Raw genomic sequence first — 27,786 nt, 5'->3', positions numbered from 1 at the left:
GAATGGCAGGATTTGTTACAGTTTAGCATTCAGAAAGGAAAATAAGTGATGGTAGTTTATCATTGATTAAACAGTGTTCTTGCCCTTGAGTTAAATTATCTTTAATGCTTTGTAAATGACCTATATTATTAAGATTATAGCATATTAATCATTATTAGTGTACATTTAACCATTGTTAAACATAGAATTTGCACTGCTAGTAAATTGTGAACAAAAGCAGTGTTTGCAGGTGATTACTGTATAGTGTCACAGCATACTGAAAATTGCTAACTACAAGACACATTTGAACATTTTCAAAGGAAATACTGATTTAGCAGTAAAACTCTTTCCAAACTGAGAGAGCTGAGGAGCTGCCCACAATAACATTACTGAGAGGTAAGTGTATTAATGTGGCAAGTAAACCTTGATGGCCATGTGTATATTACTACCATACTATAATACTATATATAATACTATATATATAGTATAAACCATATATATATATATATAAAAATATATATAAACCATATATATATATATATATATATAATACTATAATAAGAGTCCATCATCAGTAAATTTGTTGATGACACCAAGCTGGGGGCAGGAGTTGATCTGCTGGAGGGTAGAGAGGCTCTGCAGAGGGACCTCGGCAGGCTGGACAGATGGGCAGAGTCCAACAGCATGAGATTGAACACATCCAAGTGCCGGGTTCTGCACATTGGCCACAACAACCCCATGCAGAGCTACAGGCTGGGGTCAGAGTGGCTGGAGAGCAGTCAGGCTGAGAGGTGCTGGTTGATGGTAGACTGAACATGAGCCTGCAGTGTGCCCAGGCAGCCAGGAGGGCCAATGGCATCCTGGCCTGCATCAGGAACAGTGTGGCCAGCAGGAGCAGGGAGGTCATTCTGCCCCTGTACACTGCACTGGTTAGGCTGCACCTTGAGTACTGTGTCCAGTTCTGGGCCCCTCAGTTTAGGAAGGAGGTTGACTTGCTGGAACGAGTCCAGAGAAGAGCAACAAAGTTGGTGAGGGGCTTGGAACATAAGCCCTACGAGGAGAGGCTGAGGGAGCTGGGGTTGCTTAGCCTGGAGAAGAGGAGACTCAGGGGTGACCTTACTGCTCTCTACAACTACCTGAAGGGAGGTTGTAGACAGAGGGATGTTGGTCTCTTCTCCCAGGCGGCCAGTACCAGAACAAGAGGACACAGTCTCAGGCTGCACCAGGGGAGGTTCAGGCTGGATGTTAGGAAGAAGTTCTATACAGAGAGAGTGATTGCCCACTGGAATGGGCTGCCTGGGGAGGTGGTGGAGTCGCCATCACTGGAGGTGTTCAGGAGAAGACTTGATGGGGTGCTTGGTGCCGTGGGTTAGTTGTTTGAGTGGTGTTGGATTGGTTGGTGGGTTGGACGCAATGATCTTGAAGGTCTCTTCCAACCTGGTTTATTCTATGTATTCTATGTATAAAAATGTTTTCTATGTTTGAACAGTCAGTTGTGAAGAAAAAAAACAGTTATAAAAATACCCTAAGTCCTATAAAGTTAATGAGACATGCTTATGTTTATACTCCTGTATACTGTGTGACTTCAGATAATCTTGGTACTTTGTTTGCTGTTAGACTGGTTTTGTAACAAGACAAATTCACCCAGGCAAGAGGGCTCCTACAAAATCCATTCAGCTGTTGTGATGAGACTGTATTGGACCCAATAGGTGGAGGAATGTCGCTGTTACAGTGACGGACACAGGTGACATACACACTTGTGGTAGTGAACAGGGTACAGAGTACCCTTTATTTCTTCAAGCAACACATATGTTTGTTATGCTACTGTGGCTAAGTTGTTTATATGATTCTTATTAGTTACATTGCTACAGTTATTTGCTGAGCTAGACCAAGTTTCTTCTGAGGTTCTTCTATCTCGAACAAGTTACAGTAGTCTATCACAAGCTATTTATATTTGCAGCTCAGGGTCTTTCCAGAAATTGAAGAGTACACAGCAGCGTGTTCAAAGTCAATCTCTTCTTGGCCCATCAAAGGGTCTACAGATTCATCACAGTTCCCCACTGTGTTCTTGTCCCACAATATAAATAACCTTAAAAAGTGTTAACCTTGATGTAGCTTGTAAACTTTACTTAGGTAAATAAGCTGTAGAAAAGGCATCTGAAGTCACTGTAGCTGGGATAACATGCACAAGTTTTTGGAATTCCTGTGCTGCAGGGCATGGGCAGTTAGCTGGAGCTAAGAGCACATATATGTCTACAGCACAGTAGTCTTTATTGACAGCAGTGTTCCTTAACATTGGTGTTGCTTAATTTTAGGTGTATTATTGAATTATGTTTCTGCAGTACCTCTAACACATTTACTTTTCTTAAATGCCTTTGAACTGAAAGTCCTTGGACAGCTGTGCTTCAGTAAGCATAGCCTCATGGACAAGGTGCATATATTGGACAGCCAAGTCTAGTTGAGAGGCATCCCTGCCTGTGGCAAGAGGTTTGGAGCAGGTGATCTGTCAGGTCCTTTCCAACCTAAGCCATTCTACAATTGTATGATACTAGACCAGATTGGTCTTTTCAGCTGGCTTTGCAGAGCCAGATTATTTTTTCTTTGCTTTTTATAAAGCATGTTAAAGTGTATATAAAGCATAGAGCTTACTGCTCAGAAGCACAGGAGCAGCCTTGAGACTACTTACAGCAAAACTTGCCAGTTTCATTTATTAGTTTCCCTGACAATACATCCTTGACTGAGGCTGCATTTTGGAAATTGGGGAGTGTGTATCAATATATGTTGCTTGGAAAAGGCCCAGACTCAAGGCATGACGAAGAAGTGGCAGCTCAATTAAACACCAGATATGATATAAGCTAAACTGTGTGGCTTGATCTGTGGCTGAGGTTTGCACCCAGCTTTCTCACTGTACTTTGCTGGGAGGAGATGGAGAGGCAGGATGTGTTTTTATGTTCAGATAAGGGGAAGGGGTGAAGGTGATAGCAGTACTGTGGCTGTTTGTCATTGCTCACAAGACAGAAATGGACATGTATTACAGAAAGAATTGAGGATAAAGACCAGAAATAGCAGCAGTAGATCTGGATCTACAGCAGTCTAAGAAAAAATGGACAAAACGATGTGACTAAACATGAGTTGCTATGCCATCCATTGATGCAAATTTAAAGGAGAAGTAGTATTTTTTCAGTTGTTCCATCTGGTTGGTTTTTCACTTCCCTTGTTTTATTTTGGGATGTGGTATGGCTATCTTACTGTCTTGTACAGCTGATCATATATTTACAGTTTCTGTAGTACAAGTATTAAAGGAAGGGAAATAGATGTTTATTTCTGTTACATATCTAACAGAACTTGGTTGTGCTCTTTGAAAAGAAGATTCTTCCAAAAGAAGATGAGTCCTGGATGTGAATTGAATATTATATAATTTCTATCTTCCCCTTTCACATCCAAATTATAGTTTCTATAAAATCTATGAATTATTGTAGAGCAAATTTGCTGCCAGGGTATTGTAAGAGAATTATAAGAGACTGGGTTAGAGCCTTCTAGTGGTGGTATTTTGTGACTTTTTTCAGAATGGTTTTGAAAAATTTGGTTTAGATTGTTCCCTGCAAAGTTGGTCAGAGGACTAATAGCAAGAGAAGCATGCCATTAGAATCATACAATGGTCTGAGTTAGAAAGGACCTCCAAAGGTCATCTGGTCCAACACCCTATGCAGTAAGCAGGGGCATCCTCAACTAGATCAGGCTGCCCAGAGCCCTGTTGAGCCTCACTTTGAATATCACCTGGGATGGGTCCCCAACCACCTCCCCAGGCAACCTGTTTCAGTGTTCCATCACTCTATTAGTAAAAACCTGTTCCTAACATCAAATCTGAATCTGCTCTTCTCTAGTTTGAAGCCATTGCCCCTTGTCCTGTCACCACAGGCCTTTGTAAATAGTCTCCCTCCATTCTTCTTGTAGGCCTCCTTCAGGGACTGGAAGGCTGCTATTAGGTCTTCTTGGAGCCTCCGCTTTTCCAGGCTGAACAATGCCAGTTCCTTCAGCCTGTCCTTGTAGCAGAGGTGCTCCACCTCCCTGATCATTTCTGTGGTCCTCCTCTGGACCTGCTCCGTCAGGTCTATGTCCTTCCTCTATTGAGGGCTCCAGACCTGGACACAGTACTCCAGATGAGGTCTCACCAGAGCAAAGTGGTAGAATCACCTCTCTGGATCTGCTGGCAATGCATCTTTTGATGCAGCCTAGGATGTAATTGGCCTTCTGAGCTGCAAGCATGCATTGCCTGCTCATGTCCAGCTTCTCATCCATCAGCACCCCTAAGTCCTTTCCCTCAGGGCTGCTTTCTGTCACCTCATGCCCTAGTCTCTATTGATAGTGATGATTGCTCTGGCCCAGAACCCTGCACTTGCTCTTGTTGAGCCTCATGAGGTTCTTGTTGAACCTCACCTGGGCCTTTCTCTCAAGCTTGTCCAGGTCCCTCTGGATGATATCTGGTCCTTCTGGCATATCAACAGCGCCACTCAGCTTGGTGTCATCTGCAAACTTGCTGATGGTGCACTCGATCCCACTGTACATAGAAAAACAATTTGCATAAATATAATGTATTTCTGCATACTATGTAGATAAGAAAAAAAAACAAGACTCAAAACCTCAGTTTGCTCCAGATTTTCTGAGCTCATGTCCAGTGCAAACTAAGCACACAGTTAATTTGTGTGCCAGCATCTTCTGTACATACAGAGAGAAACTTAGAGAAAAACATCTTGGCGTCTGTTGAGAAATATGATGTTATGATGAATTAACTGAATGGAGTAGATATTTCCACTAACATTGCAATAATTTAAACATGATTTTCAAATACAATGGGATATTTGTCTGTAGGCCAGAAGAAAGAATAACTCTTGTCTGTGTCACAGCTTCTCCCATTGCAGTGCAGACATATTGTACGTTTGTGTCAGTATGCTGTGGATATGTTGACAAATGTATAGAAGTAAGATACGTATTGTATTTTTATCATGTGAAATCATGTATATATGTGTATATACATACATATATATGTTTGCATACATATCCCTATGTATCCAGGTAATGATAAAGTATATATTTTTAATATTGTGTTTAGGGAAAATATTGAAAAGCCTTCTGTGAACGTTGGGTACTGTTCTCAATGGATGAAGCCACACAATTGCGCTGGTTGGGCTGCACCTCGAGTGCTGTGTCCAGTTCTGGGCCCCTCAGTTTAGGAAGGAGGTTGACTTGCTGGAGTGTGTCCAGAGAAGAGCAACAAAGTTGGTGAGGGGTTTCGAACACAAGCCCTACGAGGAGAGCTGGGGTTGCTTAGCCTGGAGAAGAGGAGACTCAGGGGTGACCTTATTGCTCTCTGCAACTACCTGAAGGGAGGTTGTAGACAGACGGATGTTGGTCTCTTCTCCCAGGCAGGCAGTACCAGAAACAAGAGGACACAGTCTCAGGCTGCACCAGGGGAGGTTCAGGCTAGATGTTAGGAAAAAGTTCTATACAGAAAGAGTGATTGCACATTGGAATGGGCTGCCTGGGGAGGTGGTGGAGTCACCATCATTGGAGGTTTTCAGGAGAAGACTTGATGGGGTGCTTGGTGCCATGGGTTAGTTGTTTAGGTGGTGTTGGATTGGTTGATGGGTTGGACGTGATGATCTCGAAGGTCTCTTCCAACCTGGTTTATTCTATGTATGTATGTATGTAATTGTGGTTACACTCTTCATTCTGTCAGCTGCCAAGCAGGATAGAGAGATAACTGCCTGAGCTATTCATCACTGCTAGGGTGACTGCCTACTCATATCTACTGTCATAACTGCATCTGTCACCACACCAAGATCCAGTTTTCTCTGATCTAAATTAGCTTTTAGTAGTATCTGTGGCTTCTTTTTTTTTTTTTTTTCCCCAATATACATCACTTTCACAGCATTAAGAGGAAAGTAAATAGCAGAGTATTGTAAACAGCAAAATACTTATTGAAATTAAATTCCACTTAACTGCAGAGTTTAAGCCAATACCCAAGTTCAAAATTCGTGGATCACATTGTGGTATTTCTGGTCTGAAAAACGTTTAATGCGTTCTGCTACATTCCTCGCTAACACCTATATTACCGCTAGAGGGCAGTAAATACAAGCACTGAACTGTGTTTTACCAGCATGGTGGTGTTTTAATTACTGGGTTTTATTTGTTTTGGTTTTAATTAATAAGAAGCCTACTTTCTCGTCAAACACCTCAGTTTACTGGTTTGTGTTTACTACATATGTCCCCTAAAATAATTCAGAAGAATGTTGTCACTGCAGTCTGTTCAGCAACATAAAATGCTCATATTTGATGCATGGGAATTAATATATTCTGAAAGAAAAAAATCTGTAAAATTGTATAATTTAGGCTATTCCATAGTGTTTAATGTATGTAATTATGGCAAGAAGGAGCCTACAAAGAAAGCCTTTTTAAAGGACACCACAGTTAGGAACCTTAAAGCTGAGACTCTTTCAGAAGAGTTAGGGATTTGTTTCAATTACAAACATTCATTGTGAGCTCATTTCTATTTCCACCCCTGATGCTCATCTGGTGTGTGGCAGCTGATAGTTGGAGCTGGAACAACTCATGTTTGTAAAATTCCTGATTCTTTCTTTTGTTTTTCTTTTAGTTCTACATATTTTCTCCTTCCAGTCAGGGAGTCTTAGGTGCAACCCAGAGAAGTTTGATGTTTGGCTGGTTGTTTCCTTGTCCCTAGCTTCTTCCTTCAGACCAGTTTTGGGGTTTGGCTTGGTTAAGTTTGCTTAACCTTTGCTGGATGAAATGACCATTCTTTTCTGCTGTGGTCTTCCAGCACTTGAGCAGATTTCCTGTTTTGTAGAAGGGCTTCTGCTATGGTATGTGCCAGCATAAATGCCAGATGGAGTTGGCTAATGCTATGAAAACACACATCTTTGTGACCATTAGCAGTTGAATTTGACATGGGTAATTATTGCTGCTCCCTGGTGTTTTGAGGTAGCCTAAAAGTGGGTTTTTGCATCTTCAGACAGGCTTCTTACTTGGGTCATGAGATCTTCAGGCTGTCTGTTTCTGTTTGTAAAGCATATGACATTGAAAACTAAAATTAGTGAAGCGTGAGAGGCCTTGAGCCCAAGCCCTATGAGGAGAGGCTGAGGGAGCTGGGATTGTTTATCCTGGAGAAGAGGAGGATCAGGGGTGACCTCATTGCCCTCTACAACTTCCTGAAAGGTGCTTGTGGCCAGGAAGGGGTTGGTCTCTTCTCCCAGGCAACCAGCACCAGAACAAGGGGACATAGTCTCAAGCTGTGCCAGGGGAGGTTTAGACTCAAGGTGAAGAGAAAGTTCTTCACTGAGCGAGTCGTTCATCATTGGAATGTGCTGCCCAGGGAGGTGGTGGAGTCACCGTCCCTGGAGGTGTTCAAGAGGGGATTGGATGTGGCACTTGGTGCTATGGTCTAGTCATGAGGTCTGTGGAGACAGGTTGGACTTGATGATCCTCGAGGTCTCTTCCAACCTTAGTTATACTGTGATACTGTGATTAAGCAGCCTTCCTCCTTGTTTTACTTTTTGCTGCTCACTAGGCAATATGCACAACATCTGGCATATTCGTATTCAGAATTGATGCTTACACATCTCTTTGAAGGTTCCTAGTGCAGCTTTGTGGTCAGTTCAGCATTGCAGTTGAGAGATAAAATGCACTTTGAAACCAAGGAGGCTTCTACTGGGCATCCTATATTACCTATATCTAGGCTGTGTGACCTATCACCGATGTCTGGAAGGAAGGACCAATATGTTAAGGATCCTGTGGGACAGTTCAAAAGTTCTGCGACTGAATCAAGAAAGTGGTCCTTCAGTCTTCTTCCTATCCTTTTGCTCAAGCCTGAGCTATTGCCATCTTACTTTCCTGTTGGGTGAACCTTCAGGAATCTTTGCTTACTAACAAAAGTAACACAGCTACTTTATTTTAGAGGGTCAGGGCTTCCACTGGACTTCTGAGGATGTCATTCTCATCCTTGTATACTTGTCAGTAATACGTGTCTGTATCAGAAGCTCTATTCTGGATCTCAGGTTAAAATAAGGTTTCCTTTAAGGGCTAGTATTCCATAGATCTGGTCTGTATGCTGCTCAGTGTTTTACAAGATACCAGTCCTTCTGGCAAGTTATGATCTTTGATATGACAGGTAAATGAAAGCCTCACTAATGTTGGTGAAATCTGCATGCCTTTGCATGCACATGGCATAATTAAAAAAACAGACAAGCAAGCAAACAAAAAACCCCAAACCAAGCCAAACAAACAAACAAAATAAAACACAAAAAGAAACCCACGCAAAAAGCAACTCAGGGCTCAGTGTTGGGACCACTTCTGTTTAATGTCTTTATTGATGACCTTGATGAAGACACAGAGTGTGTCATCAGTAAGTTCACAGATGACACCAAGTTAGGTAGGAGTGTTGATCTGCATGAGGGTAGGAAGGCTCTACAGAAGGATTTGAATAGACTGGATCAGTGGGCCAACATTAATGGGATGAGCTTCACAAGGCCAAATGCCACATCCTGCACTTGGGTCACAACAGCCCCAAGCAATGCTACAGGCTTGGGGTAGTGTGGCTGGAAAGCTGTCTGGCAAAAATGGACCTGGGGGTTTTAATGGACAAGCAGTTGAATGTGATCAAGCAGTGTGTCCAGGTGGCCAAGAAAGCAAACGGCATCCTGGCTTGTATTAGAAATGCTGTGTCCAGAAGGAGTGGGGAGGTGGTTGTCCCCTTGTACTCGGCTCTGGTGAGGCCACATCTTGCGTATTGCAACTAGGTTTGGGCACCTTGGTACAAGAGAGATTTGGAGGTGCTGGAGCAAGTGCAGAGGAGGGCAATAAAGCTGGTAAAGGGCCTGGAGAATAGATCTTGTGAAGAGTGACTGAAGGAACTGAGGCTGTTTGTGGTGGGTTTAGAGGCAGACCCCCTCCCCACAACAACCATCCTCTGCTACCAAGAATGTGCTGGGTTGAGGCAGCCCCCCTCTCCCCACCACGGGCAGGAATAAAACACTCAGACAAACGGATTGCAAAAGTGATGAAAGTTTAAATAGAAAGCAGTGAATGTTTACAGAAAAGCAAAAGCACAGTGACAAAGAAAGATCCCAAAGCAAACCCAGAGGCATCCCATTCCCACCTGAGGGTACACCCGAGACCCTCAGGGCTCCTACTTCCCCCTCCCACTGCACGGACCTATCCCAAGCCCAGTGCTGACCGCTTCCAGCCGCGGCCCGAGGCTCCACAGACGCATGCCACAGGTACACCGCCCCTCCACTGGGCGTTCGCGTACCGCAGATGTGGCAGCTCCAAGTACACAGCCCCACCCCGGGAGAGGGAGGGGCTGCTCCACAACCTGCTGAGAAGGAGGGAGGTGGAGCCAGGTGCTAGGCGCCATTTTCGGAACTCGTCCGAAAACGTCGGGGAAGAGAACAGGGCTGGCCCCGCCGCCGCTCCGAGTGCACGGCCGGGCGGCCACCACCGCTCCGAGCGCACGGCTCGGCCCGGGCCGCCGCCGCAGCCCAAGTGCACGGCCCCGGCTGCTGCCGCCGCTCCGAGCGCAGGCCGAACCCGCCACCGCCGCAACCCGAGCATACAGCAGGGCTCCAGCCACCTCTACCGCCGCGGTACAGAATCAAAATCGCCTCCACCCCTCGGGCATTCAAACGGCTTCTCCAGCGAAAACCACAGATGTGTCCCCAGGGCCCTTGAGAACAGCTTTCGAACTGAGTTCCCGTTCGCCCTCCTTGGGTATCAGGAGCCGGGCTCGCCCGCTCCGCCGCGGCTGGCCCTACCCTGCAGCGAGAACGGACCCGACTCTGATCTGCTCGCCGCTGCCCCTTCCCCCACTTCACTCCCCGCCGCTTCTGCCGCTCCGCAGAGAGTAAAGACGGAGGAGGGGCAGGTCCTGCATTCTCAAGCGATGCCCCAGTTCCGATGGTTAAGAGCCACCCCTGTCTGAAATAGCAGGAGGGGCTCCGTGCCACCGGCCACGCACCAGGTGTCCCCCTGCAATCCACAAGAACTCACACAATCGCCCCAACAACAACACTTTGAGCCCCAACTGTCAGAAAACCAAAACGACGCCCAGAACTAAATTTAAACTCTCTTATCTCCTTGGTTGACATGGAGGGAAATGTTGTATCACAGGATGAGGAAAAGGCAGAGGTACTTAACACCTTCTTTGCCTCAATTTTTACTAGCGGGAAAGAACGTCTACCAGACAGCTGGCCTGCAGTGCTGTCAGAAGGAGCCAGGGAGCTGCATGGTTTCCCTGTGTTCCATGAGCAAGTGATAGGAGCTCTCCTCAGCAGCTTAGACCCCCACAAGTCCATGGGACCAGATGGGATCCATCCTAGGGTGCTGAGAGAGCTGGCAGATGTGCTGGCCAAGCCACTCTCCATGATTTTTCATCAGTCCTGGCTCACTGGAGACATCCCAGAGGACTGGAAGCTGGCCAACGTGGTACCCATCCACAAGAAGGGCCAGTTGGATGAGCCAGGGAATTACAGGCCTGTCAGCCTGACCTCAGTGCCAGGAAAGATTATGGAACAGGTCATCCTGAGTGCAATCACACAACACTTAGAGGATGGCCAAGGGATCAGGCCCAGCCAGCATGGGTTTAGGAAGGGCAGGTCCTGCCTGACCAACCTGATCTCCTTCTATGATCAGGTGACCCGCCTGGTGGATGTGGGGAGGTTGTGGATGTAGTCTACCTGGACCTCAGCAAGGCCTTTGACACTGTCCCCCACAGCAAACTCCTGGCCAAGCTGTCAGCCCATGGCTTGGATGGGAGCACACTGTGATGGGTTAGGAACTGGCTGGAGGGCCGAGCCCAGAGAGTGGTTGTGAATGGTGCCACATCCAGCTGGCAGCCAGGCACTAGTGGTGTCCCCAGGGATCAGTGCTGGGCCCCATGCTCTTTAACATCTTTATTGATGATCTGGACGAGGACATTGAGTCCATCATTAGTAAATTTGCTGATGACACCAAGCTGGGGGCAGGAGTTGATCTGCTGGAGGGTAGAGAGGCTCTGCAGAGGGACCTCGACAGGCTGGACAGATGGGCAGAGTCCAAGGGCAGGAGACTGAACACATCCAAGTGCCAGGTTCTGCACATTGGCCACAGCAACCCCATGCAGAGCTACAGGCTGGGGTCAGAGTGGCTGAGAGCAGTCAGGCTGAGAGGGACCTGGGGGTGCTGGTTGATGGTAGACTGAACATGAGCCTGCAGTGTGCCCAGGCAGCTAAGAGGGCCAATGACATCCTGGCCTGCATCAGGAACAGTGTGGCCAGCAGGAGCAGGGAGGTCATTCTGCCCCTGTACACTGCACTGGTTAGGCCGCACCTGGAGTACTGTGTCCAGTTCTGGGCTCCTCAGTTTAGGAAGGAGGTTGACTTGCTGGAACGAGTCCAGAGAAGAGCAACAAAGTTGGTGAGGGGTTTGGAACACAAGCCCTATGAGGAGAGGCTGAGGGAGCTGGGGTTGCTTAGCCTGGAGAGGAGGAGACTCAGGGGAGACCTTATTGCTCTCTACAACTACCTGAAGGGAGGTTGTAGACAGACGGATGTTGGTCTCTTCTCCCAGGTGGCCAGTACCAGAACAAGAGGACACAGTCTCAGGCTGCACCAGGGGAGGTTCAGGTTGGATGTTAGGAAAAAGTTCTATACAGACAGAGTGATTGCACATTGGAATGGGCTGCCTGGGGAGGTGGTGGAGTCACCATCACTGGAGGTTTTCAGGAGAAGACTTGATGGGGTGCTTGGTGCCATGGGTTAGTTGTTTGGGTGGTGTTGGATTGGTTGATGGGTTGGACGTGATGATCTTGAAGGTCTCTTCCAACCTGGTTTATTCTATGTATTCTATGTATTCTCTCATTTGCAATCCGATCTGCAGAATGCACACAATAGCAAACTCCCCTCCTGCCTGGCTCGCCAAGAATGTGGTGGGTTTAGAGGCAGACCCCCTCCCCACAACAACCATCCTCTGCTACCAAGAATGTGCTGGGTTGAGGCAGCCCCCTCTCTCCCCACCACAGGCAGGAATAAAACACTCAGACAAACGGATTGCAAAAGTGATGAAAGTTTAAATAGAAAGCAGTGAATGTTACAGAGAACCCAAAGCGCAGTGACAAAGAAAGATCCCAAAGCAAACCCAGAGGCATCCCATCCCATTCCCACCTGAGGGTACACCCGAGACCCTCAGGGCTCCTACTTCCCCCTCCCTCTGCTGGGCTAGTCTCAGCTGGCCAGGCCTGAGACTGCCCATCCCCCCGTGGCCTTGGGCCTAGCCAGGCCCAAAGCCAGCAGACATCTCCCCCAGTTACCGGCTGGCGGAGGAGGAAGAAAAGAGAAAGTGCCAGACCCCGCACTGGATCTTATAGTGGTGCAAAGAATTGTGGTAGGAAATACACAATTTCCTGTGTCCATCCCTCTGGGCTGGACTTCTGGACACAGGAAGTGAACACACCAGGGGGGCACCCAGCTCAAACTGCAACACTGTTCAGTTTGGAAACGAGGAGGCTGAGGGGAGACCTCCTTGCTGTCTCCAACTACCTGAAAGGACATTGTGGAGTTGCTGTTGCTGATCTCTTTTCCCAGGTAATTAGTGATAGAACAAGAGGGAATGGCCCCAGCTTGGTGTCATCTGCAAACTTACTGATGACTTACTCAATCCCCTCATCCAAATCATCAGTAAAGATACTGAACAGGGTGGGGCCCAGCACTGATCCCTGGGGGACACCACTAGTGCCTGGCTGCCAGCTGGATGTGGCACCATTCACCACCACTCTCTGGGCTTGGCCCTCCATCCACCTCCTAACCCAGCACAGAATGCTGCCATCCAAGCCACAGGCTGACAGCTTGGCCAGGAGTTTGCTGTGGGGGATGGTGTCAAAGGCCTTGCTGAGGTCCAGGTAGACTACATCCACAGCCTGCCCCACATCCAGCAAGCGGTCACCTGATCATAGAAGGAGATCAGCTTGGTCAGGCAGGACCTGCCCTTCCTGAATCCAGGCTTTATAAAGAACCAAAAAACAGTTTTAAGAGGTGCTGACAGCTTCAATAAGGTAGAGATAACAACTGTTGAGGTAACTCTCTGCAATCCTGTTTTCATCAGACATAGATTTTAAAATCTTAAAGCTGCTTTCAAGCAGAGCATGGTCATAGAATACTGGTAAACATCTCTGGAGATGCGGATTCTTTAGAAGGTAGAATTCTAGGAGAATGAGCAGTTGCAAACAGGCAGGTTGAGTTGTCATAGGTTCATGGGGGCAAATCAATTACTGGGTCCCCTGTGTCTCTCTTCTGACTAACTTGTACATAACTGTAGAAGTATTGAACTCACTTGCTTGTGCTTGACTAGTATATTACTTACATTTGATTAAATCATATTTTTCAAAAAGACTGCTTTTCTTGATTTGGAGACACCAAGCAGAGAATCTACCTCTTCACTGATGGTCTATGCTAATTTAACAATTCTTATTATTAATCTGTATTTCTTATTTGTACTCTGTGCTGGCTTTAGCTCAGTAGGCTTGAGGCAGTTTCAACTGCCTTCCATTGCTTCTTGTTTCTTCCGGAGTGCTAGTGAATCAGGTTTGGTATGCTGTTATTTCCTCTTTGTCATGGTTCTGCACAGTAGCCATATTCTTGTTCAGTAAAACAGACTTTTTTCTTTATTATAAAACATTTTCTCTATCCCCCAAATATTATTTGATTCCCACCACCACCACCCCCCACCCTCCCTATGCTCATTGCATTTAATGAAAGATAAATCTGGCAAGTAATGAATCTCCTTGCATTCTAGCTGGTCCTCAGAGACTAGAGGGACTAGCAGTGGCTGGAATTACATTTGGATGTGATAATCTTGAAGGTCTCTTCTGACTTGGTCTATTCTATTCTATTCTATTCTATTCTATTCTATTCTATTCTATTCTATTCTAACAAGAGGACACGGTCTCAAACTGCACCAGGAGAGGTTTAGACTGGATGTTAGGAAGAAATTCTTCATAGAGAGAGTGGTTGCCCATTGGAATGGGCTGCCTGGGGAGGTGGTGGAGTCGCCATCATTGGAGGTGTTCAGGAGGAGACTTGATGGAGTCCTTGGTTGCATGATTTAGTTGATTAGATGGTGTTGGATGATGGGTTGGACACAATGATCTTGAAGGTCTCTTCCAACCTGGTTTATTCTATTCTATTCTACATCTTAATGGCTATGGCAGTTTGATGCTGTGACTGCAGGCCTGGCAGCAGATGCAGAAGCAGGCTGTCTTCTGTAGGCCCAGCCACATTCAAAAGCAGCAGTGGGGCACATGTAGAGTGTGGATTATTTACATGCAACACACATGGATTCCTTAAAGTTGCTGGTGACAAACACTGTAGCTCTAAAATACAATCTCACAATTACAAACTTAAATCTGGGGAATAACTCAGGTGTAGCCACGGTCACAACTCTTACCCAAAGGGCATCCCATCTAGGGGAGACTCTTCAATCTGTCTGTGCCATTTTGCAGAGTAATTCTCACTCCTACTTTGGGTACAAAACTGGGGCAATATATCTACCATTGTGTAGAATGCAAAGGTCAGGACTGTGGTTGAGCCATTGTTCCATTACCAGTTGCAGAAGCACTTAAGCTGTTTCGGGAGCTATCAATAGGGGACTGAGCCTCCAGGCCCACCCAGTGGAAGAATAGGTCTCCACTTGTACCACATTTCTTCCCAGTGACAGATTACCATATTTCCACCAGCCTTTGTGCCTACTTAAGTCACTGTGTATTTAAAAATATTATTTTTGTGCTTTTCCACTGTTTTGTGCTTCCAGGACTGCTGTACCTTACAGCATTTAGGAAAAGAGAGGTTCGAGCTGAATGCACTGTCACCAGAATGGTTTTCTGATTTTTGATAGTCACAGTATGATGGTTGCAGTATATGACCACTGCAGCATGTCCTGCCCATAAACTCTTCAGGATTTCTGCTTTTTTGGTCTAATCCACCATTTTTTATTCATGGATTATGTTCCTTATTGCTAGGTATTTTTGTAGTTAAGTTCCATGAACTGCAGTATCCATGAACAGTGACAGTACACATAGTATGCCCCTTAATTTCTGTCTCAATTCTTGCAAAGCCTGACTTAAAGTTCTCCTATTTGGTGCAGACAGCCTGTTGATGGTTGTTAGAAATGGATCATTACAAGTTCTTACCCCATTTAATTGGTCCCCTTCCACTATCAGGAGGGCTGTTGCAGAATATTGTACAGTACTAAATCAAATGCCCTACAACAATCCAAGAATATTACATGTTCAAAGGCGTTCAATTTTATTGCCTGATAGTAATTACTGTGTCACGGTTCTTTATCAAGCAAATGCCTCGAATATATGTATTGTAGCTTCGCTTTTTAATTTTGGGTTTTTTTAACCCAAAACTAATGCTTTGTAAAGTGGCCTGAAGTTACCCAGCCATTGTGCTTTCAAATTTTAATTGGCACGAAATTAACATTTTTTGCAGTCTTCCAACATTTGCTAAAATGGAACATCCCAACTCCTGGGATCTCTGCCACCTCTTTTTGGAACTCCTGTGGAGAAAATTGTCCAGGCTTGTTAGATTAAATAATGGCCAACATTTCTGGTGGGTGTTAAGGGACTTCATCTTTCTGCCTTTCAAGGTCATTGTCTTGATTCTTTCAAAATGCACAACAATGCTCATTGAAAACTTCCTTTCTTCTGAATTACATTTTTACTCAGTTACTGTAACTTCAAATTGCAATTCTCTCTTTTCCATATTCTGTGGCTCATTGGAACCATTGTAGAAGGTGTCACTGTTCACTTCTTCCATGTTTTATCACCATGTGTGTATGTAAAATTTTCCTTTTCATACTACTGGATTTCCATTTGTGTAATTCCTGTTTTTCCTTATCTTGAATTGCTCTATGTATTCAGTTGTGTATGGCAGCTAATTGCTTTACTCTCATTTATCCACCATAACCTCATTTAAAACAAATTGTTCACTCATTCCAACTTGGGAATTGAGGATGAAAATCAGCCTAAATGGTACTTTTATGAGATTGAGGTGGTAGTTCTCAAAAATTATACAAATTAGTAATACTCTGTCAATTTTGGCTGTAATTTCCTGTTATCAGAGTACTTAATATGCAGCTAAAATGAATTTCTATAGCATATGTACATTTGGGGATTTTTTTTTTCATGATTTTACATCAAAACTATCTAAGAAATAGCTCTATAAATACCATCCTTCAATGGATTCAATAAATTGCAATTCAGTAGTTTTTATGGATGTATCTATTCCATACAATGCTGAGGAATAAAAAGATTCAAGGGAGATTACTTTTATTTTTAATGCATGCTAATCAACTAGTGTAATTTACACAGCAGCTGTTTTAAATATTCCTTATCTGAAAAAATTCTGTGCTTTTGGGGACAGTTATTAATAAGATTGAAGGAGGAACCAGCCTTTAAAGGTAAGAAAGTAAAAGAAGTGATTTAAACTTGGTTTTCCAATGTCTGTTTGTACTCTAACCACCATGCTCACAAACGTCACTTCTTAAGTAGCCAGAAGTATAATGGCTGTTATTTTACCATTTTCTAGGTTGTGACTGAAACTGCCTTTTGAAGGGAGGCAGCATATGTTCGGTTTTCAGTGGTGATGCTGGATAGGTGACAGGAGTGCTCCCTGGCAGTTGATCAGAAAACAGTGCAACACAGATATAGATAATTGTCTTCTATTCTATGTTACACATCTGATCTCCAATAATAAAGAGAAATATTTTCTGGAGATACTTTTTAGACTACTTTCATGTCTTGCTGAGTCTCTAATAATCCAGATCTGCTTTCAGAGTTTCATTGTTTAATATCAATCTGTTTGTATAGATCCAGAACTGGTGTAATTGTGCATTGGTAAAGGAAATGCATAATTCCTGTGTTCATTCACATGTTTTTATATTGCTTATTTTAAGGAAAATTATATAAGTGCTAGCTGATCAGTGTTCACTGTATCCACTTGGCACATTGCTGTACATTTCTCTCCTGTAAGCAAGATATTTGTTAACATCATATTTTACCCTATTGATTTTTGCAGGTTCGATTGTTTTTCAAGCACTTAGTGCTGCAGACATTGCTGTGTGGCATCATGCAGAGAAGTAGAAACCACTTTAGCCAAAACCTGCCTGATGACTGACCATTGTTGGTCAGCATCTTCCAGTGAATCAGCAGTATGGGTTTGGGCTGAATGCTGCACTTTGCTTGTCCTTAGATACCTCCTCAGTGTCATATAGAGAAACTCTTCTTTGTTTTGATACACAAAGACTCACATGCTGTAGTGGTGCATGTGCCTTGAACAGAGAGGTGCAAGCTAATGCTTTTCTCCCTTTAACGTTTGATCTCTGAATGGCAGATAGTGAAATATAATATTTAATCCTCTGAGCCAGCTCATTGACACACTCCACTTGCAATGAATCCTTTTTTCCCCCCCATCATGTATAGCTGTAATTGATGACAGTAATCTGCTGAGGCAAAAAGGGCAACAATAGTAATACTGTGAGAAGCTGAGAACTGTTATCTCATTTCTGTATTCCCCATGGAAATTTAATGTTTACTTGAAATTGTAGGACAAAAGACTTGCTTTTTCTCTTAAAATAAAGCCGTAGAAACTAGCAGACAGGCCCAATGGCCTCAGTAGATCAAATTTTAATCTAGATAGTGTGAAAGCTATAACTATTTTCATTGTTTAAAACCCAACAGTATATCACAGACTGATCAAGAAACCTGATAGTTATATTTCTGTGTTTTTTTATCCCCTCCTCCCCCCCAAGACAAATACTTCCCTTCCATATGAAAAATGAAAACCACTAGGCAATCCACATGAATGTACACAACACTAATTTTAACTGCTTGAATGGTGTATTCATTGAAGAGAGCTGGTAAATGATGCTGACATGAGGAGACATTAACCCAATTATTTTTGAATGACAGGTGAATGCTGCAGTCAGGGATGCCATTATTAAATGGCATCTGCTATAAAGAGGAAAAAAAAAAAAAAAAGAGAGAGAGAGAGAAAGGAAAAAAATACCCCATGCCTAGGAGAGTTCCCAGCACTGGCCAGTGGGAAATTACATCATGTCACAGGCTGCTTGGATTTATATCTTTTAGGATGACATATGATTGGCTGCTAGTTAGGCTCTATGGGAGGGATTACTGGCACTGTTTGTGGCTTCCCCTTCAGATCCTTATTTGGTAGCTGTTGACAGAGCAAGTCTTTCCAGCAGCTGAGCATCTTGACATACATTATTCATTAAGTCCCAGTGTTCAGGAAATATGCATATCCCTAGCTCTTCAGATATTTCTTCATCTTGTGCAATATGTCTCTTCAACGTTGCCTCTGAATGCTTGGAGCTTTACAAATGGCATTTATACTATCAGAAGAACATGCAGTTAGATTTCCTTTCAGTATGCCTCCTGTGCACACAGTTGCTGAGAACCTGAAGATTAGCAAAAAGCATTAGGAAAGAAAAGAAAGAATTTTTCTTCTTCTAAATCTTGCACAGAATCAGATAACAAAGAACTTACTAGCTTTGATTGGGAAAAAATAAAAAATGCCTGAGGCAAACTATTTACTCTCAGTTTCTTGGGGCTACATAAAGGTAGGATTTTGTTTTTGCCTTTTAAGAATCTTGGTTTGTGGTGCATGATTGCTTGATCACTGGATAGTGTGAGTGTTTGTTGTCTATGACTATTCTGTGTTACTCTTCCCCTCACTTTTGTAGTGGGGGAGCAGGCAAGTTAGCTCTTGCGCTAAACCACTGCAAAAGTGAAAAATCAAGCAAGCAAGCCTTTGTTCAGTGAAGAGAATTAACTTGTACGTTGTACAGTGTACAGCCTTTCTTAGAAAGTGTACTGAGACTTTAAAAATAACGTTGCTTCAGAGGATAATCAGATCAAGTCTAAATCCAGAGAAATTCAGAAGAATTTTGTTTTCTTCTAGGAAAAGAAATGCTACAAAAATGTAATTCTAGATATTAAAAAAAAACAAACAACAACCAAACCAACAACCCACCACAAAACTAAGATACCATATAGTAGGACAGAGCATGAGTAAAGAGACTGAAGACAATGGGTGAAAGCTTGACTCGTTACAATAGCTGAACAAATGTGACATTATCAACAGCAGCATTTTTTGGTAGCTTCTCTGTCTGTGAGCACTTATTGATTAGAACATTGGACGTTCTCATCCTCTAGTATTGATCTATGTTATTACCTGGAGTAGCTTGAAACTGCAATATTGCTAGACAATAGAATTCAATAAGCTTTATTTCATATTATGGAAAAGTTTTGCACCAAGGAATTAATATGCCTGTCAATGCACAGAACTGAAATTCACTTATTAGAAAACCATGTTTTGGCTTTTAGTCCTACTTGTGTATTTGTGCTTAGAAGAAAAAAAAAATAAGAAAAATATGCTGCCTTAATAATTGTTAGCAATTTTGTAAAACATAACAAAACAAAAAACCTGAACCCCCCCAATATGCTGTCCTTAACATAAAATAATTGTCCCCAGTCACCCTATTCCAAAGAAAATTGTGATATCTCCTAAGCCAAATAATGCAAGTGCTGAATTTGGTGACTAAAAATAACGCAGGCATTATATTCACATATGACTGGATCTCTGGTTTTCTTGTGAAAATACATTTATCATGGATTTTTTTTCTTCTTTTTTTATCAGAAACGTAAAAACATCAATAGGGTCATTGTGTCTGATTAGGTATTGTGACTATTCTCTGCTAATGCAGACTTATTACAGTATATTTTCAAGGATTTTGATCAGTCATCTGTGAAGAAATTGGATCCTATCATGCTTGTTAGGTGGATCCTTTTCTCTTTCACCAAAAAATGAGATGAAATTACTTACCATTCAGAGAAAAGGGAGGTATTTATTATAATTTGCTTGGAAGTATTTCCTGCTTTTCCAGGGAGATGCTGTCATGCTCCTAACCAGAAAAATTCAATCATCAATCTTAAAAATGTTTATCTTTACTATTTAGCCTTTAAAATTGGTAGATGCTTTTTTGCTAAAAAGTTCAGCAAAGTGCATGGTCTCTGCAATTTGTAACCCATGGGGGAAGAAGTCCTCTGTATAGACAGCGTCCTGAACTGTCATCAGACAGTGGTTTTAGTTAAGAAGCTGAATAGTATCTGATAGATTTCAACTACTTGAAATTTTACTGCAGCACTTTTTGAGTTCATGGTATAAATATTACAAGAAAAATGTGGAGAGGTAAAGATCATCTGTTTTTATGACATTGAAAATAATGATTTGGAGTATTTATAAAATTCAAGGCATGAAGCATGTTAGTATCCAACAATTATATGTTGTGCTTATATTTATACATTTCTGTAATTTCTGTGTGCTTCAGATCAAATTTTATTATCTTCTGTTAATTACATTTTGGAGAATGGCTTTCACTGAATATCTTTTCTTAAAACACTGTCACAATGCCAGGCTTAGAGACATGTACCTTATTACAGCATATATTTAAAAATCAGTGTATGACCTTGATACTGATTAAACAGATGGGCTTCCGGCCCAAATCTCACATACGTTTGTGTACTAAGAATGCTGTTTTGCATTGATGAGCAATACAAACATTAATGTTAGCCTGGACTATTTTAAGTTCCTGGTCCTATTTTGGTAGACTGCAACACTTTTTTTTTTTTTTTTTTTCCTTGAGTTCTCTTTTAAAATAACATTGATAGATATTTTAGAAACAAAATGTAATGATATAAGTTTAACATTCCAAGTATTAAATTGGTATTAAATGCATGTATTTGATTCATGTAAGCTTTAAGAAATGTTACGTAGGAAAAGAGGCAGCTTGAAAATGGGATTTGTTGCCATTTGGGCTTAAGACCCAGGGCAATCAAAGGCTTCAGGTGTTCTTTAGCATTTTGATGCCAGCCTTCACTGGGCTTGCAGCTTGGTTAACAGTCAAACTAAATGACAGGCAGGATGGACCTTTTGGTCCATGGTCCACATTGTATGCCTACCTTCAGTTTTTGTTCTGGTACCAAAGGAAGTAGTGGAAGCAGCCTTCTTACAGTCCTTGGGTTGCAGCAGATCATAGATTTAGGAAAAGAAAGCCTGGGTAGAAGAGGCCTTACCAGGACAGGGCATTTGTACTAAGAATGGTTCTTCATACCTTTTCTTTCAGGACAACTGACTGCATGGTGCATATTTAACTTAGCTTTTTGATACTGAGTCAAGAACTTCATGGGGGGGAAAAAAAAAAAGGTGTGGTCAAAAATGTCATTAGTAAACACCATATATATTAAGCATGCAGCTCAAACTTATTAATGACCATGAACTGACTCTAGTTGGATATTGGGAGTTGAATCTGAAATTTCTTTCTAGCATAGGCACAGATTGTGTCAGTGCTCTGGTTACCATCTGCGAACACGGTTACTACAAAAGTTTGTCTAAATTTGTCACCTTTGGTGACATCAGAAAAGTATCCTTTAAAAAACCACAGATATATTTATCCTAGGTTGACAGCAGTAATATATATTTAGAAAAATGCATGCGTTGGGCATCAGCCCAGAAGGATCTAAACTACCAAGCTCGATCCTTTTTTTTGCAACATGTTCTTTGGAGGCAACTGCTATTTAAGGAACCCTTGTCTCAGCAGCATATGCACTTTTATTCTCATTCATGTTCTTTGTGTGTGTTCTCTTACCAGATTTTACACAGTTTTGACGAGAGGTAAAAAATACACATCTGATTTCATCACTTTGTGAGATTTTGAAATGTTATTTGAATGTTGTGCCTGTGTTTGTGTTGTGGGTTATCCACCCATACACAGAGTAAATTAAATAAAATCTCTATATAAACCAATTAAATGAAAAAAATCTGATAAGGAAATACATTATTAGCATTTTTTTCAGACAATACTTTGGCTTCAGTATTCATCATTGAAGAACTACATAGTTGGCTTAATAGACATTTTTATAGCCTGTCCATTTCAAGGGGGAATTTCCTAGAAAATAGTCCAAAGGGATATGTGTCCCTTTTTCAATCTAACAATGCATAGTCTTTATGTGGGAAAATATCTCTTTCTGAGGAAGAATATAATATGTGTATAGATCAGCAAAAAATGTCAACTTCTTTCCCATACTGTATCATAATTAAAGTCTATGGAGTAAATGTTTATTATTAACAAGAGTTTTTGCATTATGACTTATTTTTTTCAGTTGGGAAAGTATATGGCATTTGGAGGTTTTACATTCTTATTTTAAATAACTTCAGCATTTACTGTTAGTGACAAGCTGGTTTAATGTCTTATTTGACTTGTTTTGAATAGAGTGCTAGAAGTTGTTTCTGAGAGGATGAATGATGAGAGTGTGGACAGTCTAGCCAAGTTTCAGGCACTTAAGAGGCATCTCACTGGATGACAGAAACAGTGGCTCACAGATGTAGCAGAAATTTCTGTTTTCATTGAGATGCTGTGGGAGCCATGTGAGAGTTAGGGAGAGCTTCATTAAAAAGTAATTGCATGAGGATATATAAATGTGTGTAAAGTTGATGCACTTTAAGCCTAAATGAATACTGGACAGCTAAGTAAAATCAGGACAATATAATGGCTTTGGGTTTGACTTTTGTCTCAGAAAAATTAATTTTAAAATTTTTTTGGAAAAATTTTCCCAAAGAATAAGTTACTAAACATCAGAAGACTAACTAACACACAGATACATTGAAACAAAAATGGCTGAACATCTTGATCACTGTTCATCTGTCACCTTTTTTACTGTCAAAGAAAATAATTGTTTTGCATCAGAAGCTGCTGTTTGCATATGGTCTTCAACTTCATCTGCTTCAATGGTGATGAAGGACATTAGGCTTTGTCACACATTTAGAAAATCAAAGCAATTCTCTAAACTACTGCTCACTCCAGGTGTTATCAGAATAAATATCAGTTAGTCTTGCTGCCATGGTATCAGCAACATATGAAGGAGTATGAGTAAATCACACTGATGCAGTTCATCACAGCCAAAGACTTCGCCAATTGAATTCACAGCTAGCAGGAGGACTTGCAGAATCTGGGGAGCTTGTTTTACTGTACACACATGTTCAGCAGCAACATAGACTGTTCTGGAGGTTTCATGCTAATGATTGAACTTTGATGTTGACAGTTTATGGAGTGATGGAAGGTGGGAAGACCAGGGTTTGCATGAGACTAGTGGGTAACGTGCCATGCACCTTCCATTTCTTGCAAATTCCGTATGGAATTCTATACATGACATTTAACTTAAAGCTGCGGTTTCTGGATACTATCTGGAGATAAGCCATTCCATGAGATCTTCAGGTTTTGATGTAAACAATTCAGTTTCTAACCTTAGTGTGGTTAGAAAAAGCATGCAAAGGTGACTCTAGCGTACACTAAAACTTAAAGACAGGGTCTGAAAAAAAAAATACTTCTAGAGTTTTTGGACTTGTCACTTTACTGCTGGGCAAGCTTAACTTGCTTTTTTAGCATTTGACATTGTCAACAAACATCAGATGCCACCATGAAGTTTGATACTGGTTTCTTACAGAATATACCCCCCTGTGGTTCGTAGTACATGTAGCTGTATTTGCAGTCTGGTTCTAGTTTTCAGAAATGTGTGGAGCACTTGCTAGGAAACAAACATATTTGAGATCAAAGCTGAGTCTTTGGCTTGTAAGTAAAGTAGAATTCAGTCTTTGTAGCTCAGGAGCTTCCTGAGCTAATGGCATGTCAAGATGGCAGGAAAATGTCTTGGCTAATGGTTAGAGAGTTATATTAAAGATAATTCTTATATGGCGCTGTGAGCAAGACGGTAATTTGTGACAGATTGCAAAGAAAATAACACCTTTCACTATCAAAGCCTCATGGAAAAAAGGCTTTGATTCCAGTGGGATGGAAAGGAGATGGTTAATGTTTAGTCTAGTGATTTAACCCACACAGAAGAATAAATCTCCAATTTTCAACACACAGGAGTATGTGCTAAGGATAGCTATTGCTTGATGTAGTAGTTGTAACTGGGTGAACAGGATGAAAGCTGATTCTGAAAACGGCACAATAATTTGGCTTAACTGAGAAAAGATGACTGAGAAATATAACAACAAAATGGTTTGCACAGTGGGAGGCAAAACTCAGTAGTGACAGATACTAATTTGCATTGGAAAGACTTGTCTGAATTGGTAATAAGTATTGCCGGACTCTCTCTGTTGATAGTATTGAGGCAGAGATAGAGTCAATGAAAATGCACGTAAGACTGCTAGATCTGTGTTGTGTGATAAACCTGTTGATCACAGTGCTGCAAGATCTGTAACTCTGGGGTCCACAAGGAATCAGGAAAGGCTCAGTGATGAGTAACTAGACAACTACATATTTAATGTCATATTAATATCCCCTTCTATACTATAGAGTGCCTAAAGTGAGGTGGAGAAAGGAAGGTGTTTCCACAGATGGTTTTTTTCTAGTCCAATGTTTCCTGCAGGCAGTGACAATTTTCTGAGATCGTGAAATGGGAAAGCTACTGGGCTGGTCCAGTATGAGGTCTTTTCCAGCCTTATTGATTTAACATAGAGACAACACAACCTGCTCCTATTCATATTGATGTGTAGGAACCAGTAAGATATTCTGATTGTTTTAAGCAGTGCTATCAAATGTATTTGAGCAGATCAATGATTAGAGGTAAGTGAAACTTGAAATACTACAAAATAAGTTGCAAAAAAATGCTTAAATGGATAAATCTATAAATATGATTTTTAAAAGCCTAGTGGAGTAGGAGTCCTATGTAAATGTGTAATTTTTATCTCCAAATTAAAAATGAAAAACTGAAAAGACAGTAATATTATTTATTTGTCTGTATATGTATGTATGTCTTGTAAGTTTTCAGTTATTAATCAGACCCTGTGCCATAGTAGTAGAATCGCTGTGGAGTATTTCAGGATGTTAAGAATTATGCTGTCCAAATCTCAGATAAGTTCACAGGGTGATGTTGCATGTGATTTTTGCTTTCATAGTTATCTTAGTTTGCTATATATTCCCTATATCATGTTCTTTCTCCAACCATAAACTGACTACATTTTCACATCTTAATTTAAACCAATCTTGATTTTTAACTTTCCTCCTTGTTGTTTTGTTTTGTTTTCCAGTTTAAAAGAATGCTCAACCGGGAGCTAACCCACCTATCTGAAATGAGCAGGTCAGGCAATCAGGTCTCAGAATATATATCAAACACATTCTTAGGTAAGACTGTGATGGGAGATAACCCTTTTACCTTCTGATTTTTTTTCTCTCTCTCGGGTTGCAGTAGAACTTAAAAGCAAGTGGCTTTCTATATTAATTTCTATTTTCAGAAACTATGCATTTAGTATCTCACTGTTAGATCCATTTCCTCACAGCTCAGTTAGTTTGTGTGGTTTCCCTGTGTGTGTAATTGCAGAAAAATAGTCACATACACATTTTCAAGTAACATTAGAACTACTATATTGCTATTGTATTAAGAAATTCGTATATAAGGAATTAATTCTGTATTAAAGATATTTTTGTCTACCCTGTTTCCTTTATGAAAGTTACCACACTGAGGTTGTAGTGTGCAAAAGTCAAGTAACCTCATGACATCTTGCAGCATGTAGTTCTTATACTTTAGTATTCTCTGCTTGCATGTGAGTGGGTGAATGAGTGTGGCAAAGTCAACATCTAAACAGACTTCTACCAGGAGAATTTATGTGGCTCAGGAGCTTGGCAGATTATATTTACTCCTCTACAGCTTTGCAGAAGTACATCTATATGTAGATACATATATGGAGTGTATGTGTTGTGGTTTTGTTTTGGATTTTTATTGCTAAAACGGGTGAAAATTAATGAAACTTGGTTCCCCACTGTTGATTTTCAGCATGAAGGTAAATATAAAATACTGCTCTCAAACATTTCAAGCAAAACAACATTCATTCATAAAGACTGTGCATATAAGGGGAAGCACTGCTGAATACATCTAAATTAGGATAAAAAGTGTTTTTAGAAGTGCTGGTCATGCATGTTAAGATATATCCTTTTTGATTGTGTGAGGTACCATAATAGGTGGGGGGGGGGGTGTTTGTATTTTTTGAAAGAAGCAGGTTTTAATGACTTTTTCTCCCACTTTTCACCATGTCCTAAATGGGTCACTTAATGTATCTGCTTAATTTACCCTTGGTTGCAGTATCACACCTCAGAACTGCAGCACAGCATGGTTTCAGGCAGTAAGAAGGAGGTGAGCCTATTTTATGGAGAAGAGTGTCGTACAGCTTCAGGAGCCCTGAAAGTCAGTGTACAGTTGCCTGAGAAGATGACCCACTTAGGGAGAAAATACTGATTCACCGTTTTCTGCTTGCTTTTACTTAAACTTAAGGCTCATTTTGACAGGATAAGGAAATGCACCTGCCATCCTTTCATATAAGACCTCAGTTTTGAGCAGAAAGAGGCTTGGAAGGACAATCATTTCTAAGTTACTGAGCCATGAGTACTGTTTTGTGGCTGCTTGAAAAACTAGTATACTTAAATTTTTAGGTACAGAGGAATATATTGAGGAGAATACCTCTTCTACAGAATTATATGCAGTCTGAATACGCAGCTTCTGAGCAAAAATGTGAAGAGATGAAACATTCTCTCCATAGAAAATGTTAATGAGTCTAGTTAGTGAATTTGTTTTAACATATACAATCTGCCTCCTGAACATGTATGGACTTTCAGTTTTGAAAGTTATGAACGTGTCATGAGAAAACAGGTGTTTCTGTTACTCCTAAAAGAAACAAAAGCCTGTTTTCCCAAGTAAGAATATATGACATCTTGTGAAGTACACGTAATGACAGCAAATATATTCCTTGTGTAAAAATTAAGGCTTCTACAGATATTACAATAACATGCAAGCTTTTTATCTTCTAGTGTCTTTGAGCTGTTTTTCTATGAAGGGAAAATGTAAGAGAAGCATAGCACAGCCAGGGTCACACGACAAACTGTGTTTTCTGGCTATTCAGATGGGCCCTTTGGGCTCTCAGTTACAAAAGCGGAGGCAGTCCCATGGAATTCCTCTGGAGAGCTAGAGTCATTCAGACATTTTCTTTCACTTCAGTTAGTCTGACGGATCAGCTTATGAACCTCCCTTTGATGGGTCTAAACTTTGTGCATATGACCAAAACCATAAACATCAGAGCGTGAACATGAGCCGCTGCTCCTCATCTGTTGTCAGTTTGCACTAGTCAAGAGTTGCAGCACTCAGCCTCCCTCTTGCCTTGGTCCTCTATATGAGGAGGGTGGTGAAATATGGCAGGGGCAATTGGGGACCTTGGTGCCGCAGGCTAAAGCTTGGTGACATTTCCACAGTCTGTTCTTAGCTCTGATTTGTTTGGAATTTGAGATCTCCAATACATTCAGCAGCTAAAGGGTAATTAAAATTAAAGTAATGGGGGAAAAAAAAAGAAAAGGAATTGAAGAAGCAAACACAATAGCTGTCTGATAATGAAAAATGGACTTACAGACTTGCTAGCATCATCTGGTTTTAAAGTCTTTATTGGAAATGAGTATTGCAGGGAGGCAAAAATAGACATATGTTTTAGAGAGCCCAAAATGTCATCTTTCTCTTTCTCTTTTTTTTTTTTTTTAATTTCTTTAGATTTTTAAAATTTTACTAGGGTCTTAGGTTAGAAACAGCTCTTCTGGATTTTCCTGGCTTTCCTGGAGTATTCCCTGAGGATGAGAAAAGATGCAGTT

The 27,786-nt window shown here is 41.6% G+C and overlaps 1 protein-coding gene across 8 annotated transcripts in view; it reads left to right on the top strand.

Annotated features, from left to right (window-relative positions):
• The window catches only part of PDE4D (phosphodiesterase 4D), a 471,410-nt gene that overhangs the window by 432,719 nt on the left and 10,905 nt on the right, over positions 1–27,786 (top strand). For 7 of the 8 annotated variants that reach the window (XM_054179046.1, XM_054179052.1, XM_054179049.1 and 4 more), the window contains one exon: positions 25,191–25,284. In XM_054179046.1, the coding sequence (XP_054035021.1) occupies positions 25,191–25,284 (94 nt within the window). Of the gene's footprint in view, positions 1–18,298; positions 18,661–25,190; positions 25,285–27,786 lie in introns of those variants that run through there. The other variant, XM_009907315.2, reaches the window with a different exon arrangement.

This window comes from Dryobates pubescens, chromosome Z (genome assembly GCF_014839835.1).
Source record: "Dryobates pubescens isolate bDryPub1 chromosome Z, bDryPub1.pri, whole genome shotgun sequence".
Classification (NCBI taxonomy): Eukaryota; Metazoa; Chordata; class Aves; order Piciformes; family Picidae; genus Dryobates; species Dryobates pubescens.
This window is presented reverse-complemented; position numbering and strand designations above follow the sequence as displayed.